At 39.6% G+C, this 13,224-nt stretch overlaps 1 protein-coding gene across 5 annotated transcripts in view; it reads right to left on the reverse strand.

Moving 5' to 3' along the window:
* RASGRF2 (Ras protein specific guanine nucleotide releasing factor 2) overlaps positions 1 to 13,224 on the reverse strand; it is a 241,544-nt gene that overhangs the window by 137,573 nt on the left and 90,747 nt on the right. For all 5 annotated transcript variants that reach the window (XM_040449627.1, XM_040449618.1, XM_040449610.1 and 2 more), the window contains exons 3-5: positions 7,877 to 8,024; positions 5,474 to 5,563; positions 402 to 655 (exon numbers count right to left, since the gene is read on the reverse strand). In XM_040449627.1, the coding sequence (XP_040305561.1) occupies positions 402 to 655; positions 5,474 to 5,563; positions 7,877 to 8,024 (492 nt within the window). The remainder of the gene's footprint in view (positions 1 to 401; positions 656 to 5,473; positions 5,564 to 7,876; positions 8,025 to 13,224) is intronic.

Here is a 13,224-nt window from a genome sequence, read left to right on the forward strand (position 1 = left end):
AAACTCACACAAATAATGAAACACAAATGATAGCTTTCTTATTTTTAATATCATAAGCTCATAAAGGTGAACTTATGATTCCTATTCTTTTAAGAGTAAAATAAAAATTCTTTTAAGAAATAGAAATGGGGGGCGCCTGGGTGGCGCAGTCGGTTAAGCGTCCGACTTCAGCCAGGTAACGATCTCGCGGTCCGTGAGTTCGAGCCCCGAGTCAGGCTCTGGGCTGATGGCTCGGAGCCTGGAGCCTGTTTCCAATTCTGTGTGTCCCTCTCTCTCTGCCCCTCCCCCATTCATGCTCTGTCTCTCTCTGTCCCAAAAATAAATAAACGTTAAAAAAAAAAATTATAAAAGAAATAGAAATGGGTTTTTCACATGACTCTTTGATTTACGCCAAGACAAACCTGTTGAGAAAAATGCTGCTGACATCATCATGGCTGATGGGAGGCTTCTTGGAGCTGGCTGCCATTCGCAGGGGCCGGAGGAAACCATTGACCAGGATGTAGAGCTGGTGAACATACTCCGACTCAGCTTCAACCATGGTGAACACAATCTGGTTTCTCTTCCTCATGCTTTCAGCATGAGGAGAACAAATGTAATCCTGCACAATGGTCTTCCATTTCCTTCTACACAACCATCCTCTCATGAAGCTCTGAACCTACAGAACAACAACAGAAAGAATCTCAGGGAGGTGTGAGGCTGTCTTTGAATAAGCCTGTCAGTAAGGGTTTTCATTCCACGCCATAGAAAACACTGCTTTTTTGTTACAGCGCTAATGGTCCCATCACTAGAATAAATTGTGGCAGGCTTTTCCAGATAGCAGAAAAAATAGGATTTAAAAATAACATTTTTCTCAGTGTCACAAGTTTCTTCCATATCTTAAGCTCTTTAAGACTGCCAATATGGGGGCGCCTGGGTGGCGCAGTCGGTTAAGCGTCCGACTTCAGCCAGGTCACGATCTCGCGGTCCGGGGGTTCGAGCCCCACGTCAGGCTCTGGGCTGATGGCTCAGAGCCTGGAGCCTGTTTCCGATTCTGTGTCTCCCTCTCTCTCTGCCCCTCCCCCGTTCATGCTCTGTCTCTCTCTGTCCCAAAAATAAATAAACGTTGAAAAAAAAAATTTAAAAAAAAAAAAGACAAAAAAAAAAAGACTGCCAATATGGACACCAGAATGTGATAATATTACATAATTCGTTATTAACATGTTAATAAAGAAATACATTGAAGGTTTACTCTTTAACAATATAAAATCAGATACTAAAAATTTTTAATTGTGTTAAAAAAGCACATAACATAAAATTTACCATCTTAACCATTTTTATTTTTTTATTTTTATTTTTTTTTCAACGTTTTTTATTTTTATTTTTGGGACAGAGAGAGACAGAGCATGAACGGGGGAGGGGCAGAGAGAGAGGGAGACACAGAATCGGAAACAGGCTCCAGGCTCTGAGCCATCAGCCCAGAGCCTGACGCGGGGCTCGAACTCACGGACCGCGAGATCGTGACCTGGCTGAGGTCGGACGCTTAACCGACTGCGCCACCCGGGCGCCCCTCTTAACCATTTTTAAATGTATAGTTAGTTCAGTAGTGTTAAATATTTCACATTGTTGCATAACAGATTTCCAGAACTTCATCTTGCAAAACTGATACTCTATACCTACTGAACAACTCCCCACTTCTCCCTTCCCTCAGCCCCTGCTACCCACTATTTTACTTTCTGTTGCTGTGAATTTAACCACTTTAGATAGCTCATGTAAGTAGAATCACACAGTATCTACCTTTTTGTGACTGGTTAATTTCACTTAGTATACTGTCCTCAAGGTTCATCCATGTTGTACCATGTGCTAGGATTTCCTCCCTGCTTACGGCTGAATAATATTCCATTGTATGTATATTTTGTTTATCCATTCATCTGCTGATAGATATTAGAGTTGCTTCCAACTCTCAGCAATTGTGAATAATGCTGCAGTGATCATGGGAGTGCAAATGTCTCTTCCAGATCCTGTTTTCAATTATTTTGGATCTATACCCAGAAGTGGAAATGCTGGATCATGTGGTAGCTCTATTTTTAATTTTTTGAGGAATGACTGTACTGCTTTCCACAGCAGTTGAACCACTTCACAATCCTACCAACAGTGCACAAAGGTTCCAATTTCTCAACATCCTTATCGACACTTAGTTTATTGTTTTTATAGTAGTCATCCTAATGGGTGTGTGGTGATGTTACACTGTGGTTTTGATTTCTATTTCTCTGATGTTTAGTGATACTGAGCAGCTTTTCATATGTATATGACTTCTCCAAAGATCACATGTATATTATTTCATCTTTGGAGAAATGTCCGTTGCCCATTTTTAAATCAGGTTATTTGATTTGTTGTTATTGAGGGTTTTTTCACGAAGCTTAAAAAAAAATAAGTGTTAGACATCAGCTCATCTGACCCCTTCTGTTTATAGATGAGTAAACGAAATTTCATGGTAAGTCACACAGGAAAGATGCAATCAGAGTTGGCATTCTTTAACCTGCTTTTTGTTAAGTCTAAGGGACTCTCTCTCAGCCACACGGTGAAAACACATGTAAATGATTTGCAATGGAGATTATTTTGTGAAAAGAAACATGAAATATAATTAAAAATCGATTCTGTAGACAACATGATAGCCTCTAAAATTGATCTGAATTCCCTAGGTATGATTTGAAAAATAACAGACAAACCTGTACGTTTTAGCCAACAAATATTTACTAAACATCTTTCAAGTGTCCAGGTAAGTGCTGGGGGCTAGCCAGAAAGGTGCATGTCATAATCCTTAACCCCAAGGCTGAGCACTAACCTGCTGGGTAACTTTGAACTCCAGTCCTCTATTTTCTCACCTACAAAATAATGGACCAAAAAAAAATCTGAAGTGCTTGCTAAATATAAAACAGTTATATGATTATTTATTAGGGTGTGTCATAGCTAAGTGGCAGATTCAGCCACAAAGCAGGTTGCAAATCCATATATGATTGACAGCATTAAATGACTACCAAATCTCTTTTTAGTATTATTGTTATCTAGTCAACATATTCTTACACTCCTTATTGTTTCCCTACTATTTCACCCATATGGACTAAATTGTCATGTATTTAAACAACTGCTCTTCTGTTGCAATGTTTAAAATTCTTTCATTTACCTACCAATGTTGTCATCATACTATCAGTGTTAATGCAGGCATTCACACAGCTGTGATGCTTCAAACAATAAAAATTAGCCACATTTTAATAGAATTATGTGGGGGAATTTATATGCACATTATCTGGAGAAATCTAATGGAAAACTTCTTTGTCATATAATAAATTTCAATTTTTGGTTCCTTGAAGATAAAAAATTATGTTGATATTTGCCAAATCAGAATAGAGAAACTAATTCATTTAAAACACTTTTTGCCACACAGACATTAGAATGACTGGGCTATAAAGCACAATAGAATTAATTTCAAAGCCTACTTAACAAGTTCAAAAATATATTTTTTAATTGCTTCTACTGAGAAACAGGAAGGTATAAAGTGTAAAAAGCATTTATTTTATCACTATTCTTCCATTTAACAGAAATATTTTCAAAAATCACCTTAATCAAATTTTGTGTTAAACACAATCTTTCTGTTTACTTATTCAGGTGTTGCCTGCTGAGCTGGTGTACTTTTCATACTAACAGACCAGTTTCTACCAAAAAAAAAAAAAAAAATCCTGAAAACTGTACTTCACTCATCTCTTTGTTTATAGACAACTTCATACTACTAAAAGGCAAGAGCATTAATCTTGTAACAATAACATAAACTCAATTCAATTCAGAATGTTTTGAATTCTAAGAAATTAATGGTGGTATTTCACTTTTTATTCCTTAAAAACTGAAAACACTTCAATTTAGTTCTTAGAAGCATTTCTGTATCAAACTCTGAGCAATGTTTCAAGTTTTGTTACAATTAAAGGGGAATAATTATGTAGCATATAAACAACAAGAATAAGAAAAACATTAAGATGAAATAAAGATTTGAAGGTATATATCCATAAAAAAAGTTCTATAACTGTGAAGCTTTTCACATAATGGTCACAAAGCTAAGTAGATGATTTACACAAGCGAATTAAGATAATAGAACTCAAAACCTAAAATGACATAAATCAAATACAGTAGACCAGAGTGAGTACCAGTGTCTGTCTAACTGCAAAAGTTGTACACAGGGGCACCTGGGTGGCTCAGTCGGTTAAGCGGCCAACTTCGGCTCAGGTCATGATCTCGCGGTCATGCCCCGCATCAGGCTCTGTGCTGACAGCTCAGAACCTGGAGCCTGCTTTGGATTCTGTGTCTTCCTCTCTCTCTGCCCCTCCCCTGCTCATGCTCTATCTCTCTGTCTCTCAAAAATAAATGAACATTAAAACAAATTTTTTTTTAAGTTGTACACAGGAATAAGTGACAGTTTAGTAAGAAGATCTGTTGATCGTGTGGATGTTAAACAAGAAAGTAATAATGATAATAAAACAGAAATCTGAGATGTATTTAATTAATAGTCTCACATGTTCAAAAAAAATCCTTTCTAAATAAGCACTGAAATCTAAAGCTAAAAGAAATATTTTTAAAATGTCACTTAAAAATACTCCCCTATACAGACAACGGAAACCAATTTGACAATAAATTTCATATTTAAAAAAATAAATTAAAAAAAACTACTCCTTTAGGGGCATCTGGGTGGTTCAGGCAAACATCTGACTCTTTTTTTTTAATGTTTGTTTGTTTGTTTGTTTGTCTTGAGAGAGAGATAACAAAAGCAGGGGGAGGGGCAAAAAGAGAGGGAGAAAGAGAATCCCAAGCAGGCTCTGGGCTACAAGCACAGAGCCTGATGCTGGACTCGATCTGACAAACCAGGAGATCACAACCCAATCTGAAATCAAGAAGGGACACTCAACCAACTGAGCCACCCAGGCGCCCCAAGCCTCCCACTCTTGATTTCAGCTCAGGTCATGATCAAGCTCCTGAGATCAAGCTCCATGTTACGCTCCATGCTAAGCGTGGCATCTGCTTGGGATTCTCTCTCTTCCTCTCCCTCTGCCCCTCCCTGTCTCACATGCATCTGCACACATGTACTCTCTCTCCCAAAAAACTAAATAAACATGAAAAAAATACTCCCCTAAAATATGAAAATAGCACAAAATCAGGAGGTTCTACAGCACTTACTAACCCAACTTAAGAACACTATTGTCTTAATGTCTGGTTTTGACATCCTTTCCACAGAGGGTCCATAAGGGGATTCCCAGAACTGGAAAAAAAATCTCAAACTGAAACTTTTCCAAAGTAGCCATACCTGTATCACTCTGAAAGGCAAGTCTGAGAGCCATTAGAACAGATATACCAAGGTGATTCTCAGCTCAGGGACAGGGGAACAAAGACATCACTACAGGACAGACAACTGATCACCATGCTTTTCCAAAGCCAGAAACGCCCAACATCCTACCTTTTTAATCTTCTTGATATCTGGATCCTCATCCTCTTGATTACTTTGGTAAGGCCTCATTCGTTCCTTGGTTTTATTAAGAGCGATAATCTATAACACAAATTTGACCCATTTCATGACTTGGGAAATACCAGCTTATAGCCATAACTCACAGGAGGTAATGCCTACAAGGTAGCTTAGGAGGTCCTCAAGAAACTTTTACTTTTTATGCATCCTTCCTTCCACTGGTTCTGAGTCAAGGAAAGAATGAACTTCACACCAAGTCTGTTCAGTTATGTTGCCAACAGAGGTGCTTATAAGAAGCAACTGTGGAAAGTGTGAACTGGGATCTGGGTTAGGAGAAACGTTAGCCCCAAATTTGGCCCTGACTGCCAGTGATGTCTAGGCCAAGGCCTTCGGGGGAGCTGAGTGACATACTGCTTGCCAATCTTGCCCAATGGCAGCTGCCTGTAATGCCCTGGGGTCCCCAAATGCAATGACATTCAGCCCAGAGCTCTTGCTTCCCATAATCAGCCTGCAGCCTTCCACACAGGTACACAGAGTACAGCAGGCTCACAGGATTCCTTGGGAAAATGGTAACTGCAAACGGAACTTCAGAGCCCTGGGGTTGACCCAAGACAACCAAGAAAGGTGAAAAGGTAAAAAGAAGTGAAATGATCCAGGATCTCCTTATAGCTCCAACTGAGTTATGTGACCTGTGGGGCAATTCAAAACCAGATGGCTGCCCAAATACACTTAGCAACAAAAATCACTAGCCTACTGCTCAATTGCAGGCTCTTAGAAAGGTAAGAACCTACGCAACCTTACCAGCAAGCATTTGAAAAGTTAAGAATCATAATTGCTTCCTCTGACCTGTCTTTACATTTTGTCACCAGTAACAAATACACACTTCTGCCATTTTCTGGCAGAGAAGTAGGAAAATAAAAGGAGTAGAAAATAAATTATGGCTCCTGCCAAGCGACCACACAAGACGTACCTGCTACTGACAGTTTGGGGCTGCAAAATCTATATTCAGACTAAAATAGAACATAGTGAAGACAGATAAGCATGCCCAAATAAATATTGGGGAACATTGCTTGGTGCTGAGTTTCTCTTGTGGAGTAAATGCCACTTAGCAGACAAGCATCTGCTCTGGCTTACTGTGGCAAAGAGAGAACACAATAATTTTGTCTTAAATTACAGTGCCTGATATAGTCTTTTAAAATGCAGGTTTGCTAAGTTTTCTGTTGTTGTTTTCACTATATGAGATTTCAGGGTTGAATCGGGAAGTTAACAACACTAATGATACGGTGAACATGGTCTGCAACTCATCACCAGAGAAGCAATCAGATCCCAGGTGGAATCAAGCTTATACTCATGCTCTGGAAACTGGAGGTGATGTACACAGGCAGAAGGAGGTGAAAACCTCTCACAGGATTCAGTGCATCTTGGAGGAAGGTATAAAGAAACAAAGAGGAAATCATTGTCCAATGACCGTAAAAGTAACAAGAAAGTTACTTTCCTTGTAACTCAGGGCTGAGGCTCTTAGAACTCACAAATTTCTTGTAACTCAGGCCTGAGGATCAATGGGATACAATTAGTAGTAGGTTTCATCTGTCCTATCTGCTCTTTGAAGCTAAGAAAATGCTAATGCACCTCTAGTCAGAAAGAGGGGGGAAATCTTGTTTTCCACATTCCTCTTCAGGTCTTCGGTTATCTACCGCTTCCCACGAGTAGTAAATAACACTCGGGTACACTCGGGTTTCTATATGTGGACAGAGGCACTTGTGAGCATGGGTGGATCCAGGACCACCACTGAGGCTGGAGATACAATGACCATGCTCTGTTCTCACTTGGGACAATCTCACAATCGGGGGGTGCAGGGCCTCTGAAGTTCACCCTCAGAGGGTGGGGGTGGAGATGGAGGGAGACAGGAATTCCAACTTGAGGAAATGCCTTATACTTCAACTCCAATGTGTTTTTCAAAATTCTAGGGGGAAGAAAGTTGAACTCCTTAGAATAGAGAAGCAGTAAAGTCTTCCTGACTTCATTTCTGGTCCTTCCTTAGTTATCGTTTGGGAGTTTAATCTATGACAGATTCACAATTATCGTTACTATTATAGTCAATCTAAAAACAGTTACATTTTATAATCAACTTCTGAATATCTGATCAAATGAAGGACATCAGGAGCACAAAATAATTAAAAAGCAGCATATTACTCTGGTATTTTAATGTAGTGTATTTAACTAATTCTAACATAGACTAGATTTATTCTAACACAGATTAGTGGTCTGACATGTACTCGCTGATGGCGAAGGAACCAAGTTTGGGATGAAAATTTTGCCCTGATAGGCCTTATGTAATTTTGAGGAGATGGCAATAAATGCATAACAATGAGGAGGAATCTAGTAACTGGGAAGTACCTCTGATTTAAGTCTTTCAATTTCTGTATCTTGATCTTCAAGTTGATGCCGGAGTTGGTTAGCTGCAATTTTTTCCGTCTCTACGATCTGAACTAGATGAATGTACTTCTGCATTAACACTTCTCTCTCAATCAAAATGTCCGCATAACTTAAGAGAAAATTACACAGTTAGTCAATGAGATACTGTTCTACGGCAGTTTCATACAGAACAGCATACAGTATATTTTAGAAAGAAACCATAAATGTCGTTTGATGGCTAACTCTGCTTTATGTAAATATTAACTTCGGGCTTGCATTTGGTATCATTTAACAATATACAATTTGAATCATTTTACATATCCCTTACTAAGCTAAGAGTTCATTTAACTCTACAGAATTTGGATCATTGCCATTTTACATATCCTTCACTAAGAGGTCATTTAATGATGGCTGCCATTAGCAATTTTGCCATATAAGTCAGAAAAGTGCAAAGGAAATCTATCATTTCATAAAGAAAAAGATGCTTCTCCTTTAAAAAAAACTGAAGTCTTGAACTGATGGTACACACTTGGTTCCCAGGGACGATACTCAAAAATATTTCATTAGCTAAGTGTCTAGACAATCAGAACAGGCCTGCCCCCAAGTAGAATGAATGAAGCAACCATCAGAACAGGCACTGGCTGGAATGGACTATGATGACTATACCGGTGACTACCAGCCCTGCTCGGCTCTCTTTAGGATCGTGAGACCATTAACATTTCTTTCACAAATCAACAGGAGCAAAATTTCATTCTAAACATAAGTGTAGATTCTTGGGCCCTAACACCATCAGCCTCACCTGTTTCCATTTCTTTGGCCAAGTGTGTGGGAAGCCAAAACTCCCTCTTAGATTTTTACTGACTATGCAATTCTGTAGCACCTGGAATTTTGCCTCTAGATCTTGTTGCACTATTTGAGGTGGTAAAAGGTATGTTCTCCATTCACGTAATCTTTCCCAAATGATCTGATAATTGTAATAATTAATAATTATTATTTATTGAGTGCCTCAGATGTCCCATATATATTCTCATTTTATTCCCCCAGCAACCCCAGGAGATAGGCTTTATCATCCCAATTGTACACAAAAAGATTTTAATCTTCACAGAGGTCACACAGCTAGTAAGTGGCAAGGTGGGATCAAATCAAGATATGTTTGACCCTAAGCCCATGTTTTGTTTCATTTTTTAATGTTTATTTATTTTGGAGAGAGAGAGAGAGAGAAAGAGAGAGGGACAGTGTGAGTGGGTGAAGGACAAAGAGAGAGGGAGTCACACAATTTGAAGCAGGTTCCAGGCTCCAAGCTGTCAGCACGGAGCCCGATGCAGGGCTTGAACTCACGAACTGTGAGATCATGACCTGTGTGAAGTCGGACGCTTAACCAACTGAGCCACCTAGGTGCCCCGACCCTAAGCCCATGTTCTTAACCACAAGCTAAACTGTTTCTCTAATAAGGAATATCACAATGAATATAAACAAGAATGTTGCAGCAGACATGTCCTGAGATACTGCCCAATCTTCCATTCACTTACCTCTTACCTCTTCGTTGAGAACTTGGGTCATAGCAGCCATGTTTTTACCACAAAATCTGCCCTCATGACTACATTACACTGGTCTAAAAAGAGGTAACTGGCCCAAGCTAAACCAACTAGAGTCTTTCTCCTTGGAGTCTGGTACTGTATCTCTTATCTGTTTGCTTGAACTGATATGATATAAACTTGGAAACTCTGGTTACCATTGTCAGGTAGCCGTATTTGGCCATATCATGCCAAACAAAGTGAGTCTGCTGAGAAAGAAAATAAGATGTTCAAGAAAACAGATAAGAGAGACAGAAAGGTAACGACTATCTGTGTTCCTGTCAACTTGCTAGTTTCTGGTTCCTGACGCTCATGTTAATTGAATATAATTTTTACTCTTGGGTTCAGTGAGATATTAAAATTTCTGTCTAATAAGTTCTCCGCAACCTCAACTACTTTGAAATAGGTTTGTGTTACTTAGAACTAAAAGAGTCTTAAGACAATTCTAAAATCACAATTTTAGTTCAATGATCTCAACATCCTCAGCACTTACATCATGTATGCTATTAGTGTTAGAAAAAAAACAGTGTCAGCAATATTTTAAAGTCACTTGTTCTAAGAAATCACCCTAAGAGAGTAGAAAGGAAGGCTGTGTGAGTGGGAGGAGGTTAAAAAAAGAAGAAGAAAAAAAAGAGCAGAGTCTTCAGAGAGATACGCTTTTAGGAACTTTAAAAGGAGAAAATAGTAATAGAACATGAGAAAAGTAGCTATTATAATAAAAATTATGCCCTTTTCATCATTTTTTACTAATTTATTACTAATATATTTATTACAAATTTATTACTAATATATCAAATTGGTATTAGGTAGCAAAACAGTATTTTTTTTTCTCTTATAAAAAGTCCAGTCCAGATTGTGTGGATGAATTCATGCAGACTCATTACCCACATCTGTCTCCCTTCACTTCCAAGGCCTCACTGAAGTGCTAGGAAAATTATTTTCTGTTTAAAGAATGAAACCATAACAGCATTATAAAACAGGAAAATATGCCATCCACAGACCAGAAGTTTTAAGAAATTCCATGAAGAGGAAAACCAAGTAAAATCCGAGTGGTGGGAAATTGAGAGCAGAGGAAACCACACAAGGAGATACCTCGCATAAGCACGCTTCCCACCAAGGTGGCCAGAGCTCCAAAGTTGGAATCAAAACATTCAAAGAAATGGAGTAAGGGGTGATCATTAGAGTCTTTCATTAAACAAGTGCCTTCACAACATCTGCAAGTTAGACTCCTCCTCTTCCCAACTCCCAAAGTAAAGAAATAGAAGGCACAACTGGCAGTAGTGACATGCCCTCAAGTCACAGCCCAGAATCTGCTCTCTGTAGGAAAAGGACCACGTCCTAAAGAAAGCTCCAAATGAGGATGCTAGACTCAGAGAGAACAAAGCTTGACTTTACACCAGACATCCACTGTGGACAGAGAACCAGAAAAGGGTCAGCACTAAGAGGGACCAGGAGTGAAATACATGTATTCTTTTTCTATTGTGAACAAATTACCACAAGCTCCCTGGTTCAAAACAACACATGTTTCTTATCTCACAGTATCTGTGCATCAGGGGTCCAGGCTCAGTTTAGCTGGGTCCTCAGCTCAGAGACTGACACGCCTAACACTGAGGTTGTCAGTCAAGGTACATTCTCACCTGGAGGCTTGACTAGGGAAGAACCCACTTCCATGTTTATTCAGATTGTTGGGAAATTCATTTTCCTGAAGGTATACAACTCATGCAGCTTGGAGAGCATCTCTGACCCCAGAGATCTCTGACCCCAGTCTCTCCTTGAGGGCTTCCAACTGATTAAGTAAGGCCCACCCAGGAAAATCTCATTTAATTAACTCAAAGCAACAGATTTTTAGGAGCATAATTACATCTGCAAAATCCCTTTTCCTTTGCCACATAATGTAACCTAATCAAGGGGGTGACCACTCGGCATGTTTGTCATTTACTAATGGCTAATAGCAAATCGCAGGTTCCACCTGTACACACTGAAGGGTATTGAAATTACACAAGGGGGAATTCTAGCCAGCCTCCCCAGTGCCTGCCCACATACCTGAAAAGGAAGTCTGTATAAGTGACACAGATGTAAACACAGGCCAGCTACCTATAATAACCCACAAGGTCCTTCATTTAGAAGGAAAGATCACTTGAGACTTGGAAAAACCAACCCCCAAAAGAAAGGCCTCTGCAATTGGCAGTAGTACCTAAGACAGCCCTTAGTGATTCCTTCTTTCTGGTATTCATACCCTATGTAACCCCTTTCTCTTCAGTGTGAGATGGACCGGGGTGACTCACTTCGAAGGATTAGAATACGGCAAAAGTGATAGAACGGCACTTCCAAGATCAGTTTACAAGGAGACTCTGGCTTCCCTCTTGCTTGCCTTCTCTTATTGTCCTACTGGTTTGTTCTGAGGAAGCCTACACCATGTTAAGAGCTGCTGTATGGAGAGGTCCACATAGACAGACACTGAGAGAGGCCTCTGGCCGATAGCTGATGAGGACAGGACCTGAGGCTTCAATGCACAACTGATAAGGAAGTGAATCTTGCTAACAAACATGTGAGCAAACTTGGATGTGGATCCTTCCTCTTTGAGCCTTCAGATAAGACCTCCAAATTGTTGCCTTATGAGAGACCTTCAGGCAGAGACGCCCAGTTAATTCCTGACCCACAAACACTGTGGGAGGACAATAAAATGTTTGCTGTTTTAAGCACTGTGGGGTAAGTTGTTAAGCAACAATACATAAATAAATACAGCCCCAAATGAACAAACAGAAAATATAATAAACAAACAGGATAATCCAAACAACAGAGATATACTACCTTCAGAGAGATATGGAAGGATATTAGAGTCATAAGGTAACAAGGGGCTGCTATGGAAAAGAAGGAACTAGGTAACAAGAAGAGTTCTTGGAAACAAAAAATGATTATTGGGGCGCCTGGGTGGCGCAGTCGGTTAAGCGTCCGACTTCAGCCAGGTCACGATCTCGTGGTCCATGAGTTCGAGCCCCGCGTCAGGCTCTGGGCTGATGGCTCAGAGCCTGGAGCCTGTTTCCGATTCTGTGTCTCCCTCTCTCTCTGCCCCTCCCCCGTTCATGCTCTGTCTCTCTGTGTCCCAAAAAAATAAACGTTGAAAAAAAAATTTTTTTTAAATGATTATTAAAATTTCACAGGTCAATGAATGCGCTAAATGATAAAGCAGACACGATTGAAAACTAAGCTAGGTGGCTGGAGACATAAAGAACACTGAACAAGAACAACAAAAAGAAAAACACACAGAGATTGGAAATAGGGAAGAAAACCTGAGCAAAAATGAGTATAGATCCAAGAGATCTAATATCTACCTTATGGGAGTTCCAGAATGGGAAAAAACAGAGATTGTGATGGGGAAGAAATAAGCAAGAAATGGAAGAAAACTTCCCTGAACTGAACACAGCACAGTTCAAAGAGAAAGCATAATCTAAATGCCAGACAGGATAAATGAAAAAATTTCATACCCTGGTACATACTGGTAAAATATCAGAGCTCTAAGGATAAGGAACAATTATAAAATCCTCCAAAGAGAAATCACAATTTATCTAAAGAAAGCAAGAATCAAAATGACATACTTGTCATCAGTAACCTGGGACACTAGATCACAGTAGAGAACTGAAGAAAAAGTCTGAACCCAAATTCCCACACCCAGGCAAGTGCCAGTTCAAGACAGAAGCCGTTTACTAACGATCACATTTACTATCAGAGAAAAATTATGAAGAGGCTTTCCAACCA

Source organism: Herpailurus yagouaroundi, unplaced genomic scaffold (genome assembly GCF_014898765.1).
Source record: "Herpailurus yagouaroundi ecotype Mexico unplaced genomic scaffold, PumYag 29, whole genome shotgun sequence".
NCBI lineage: Eukaryota > Metazoa > Chordata > Mammalia > Carnivora > Felidae > Herpailurus > Herpailurus yagouaroundi.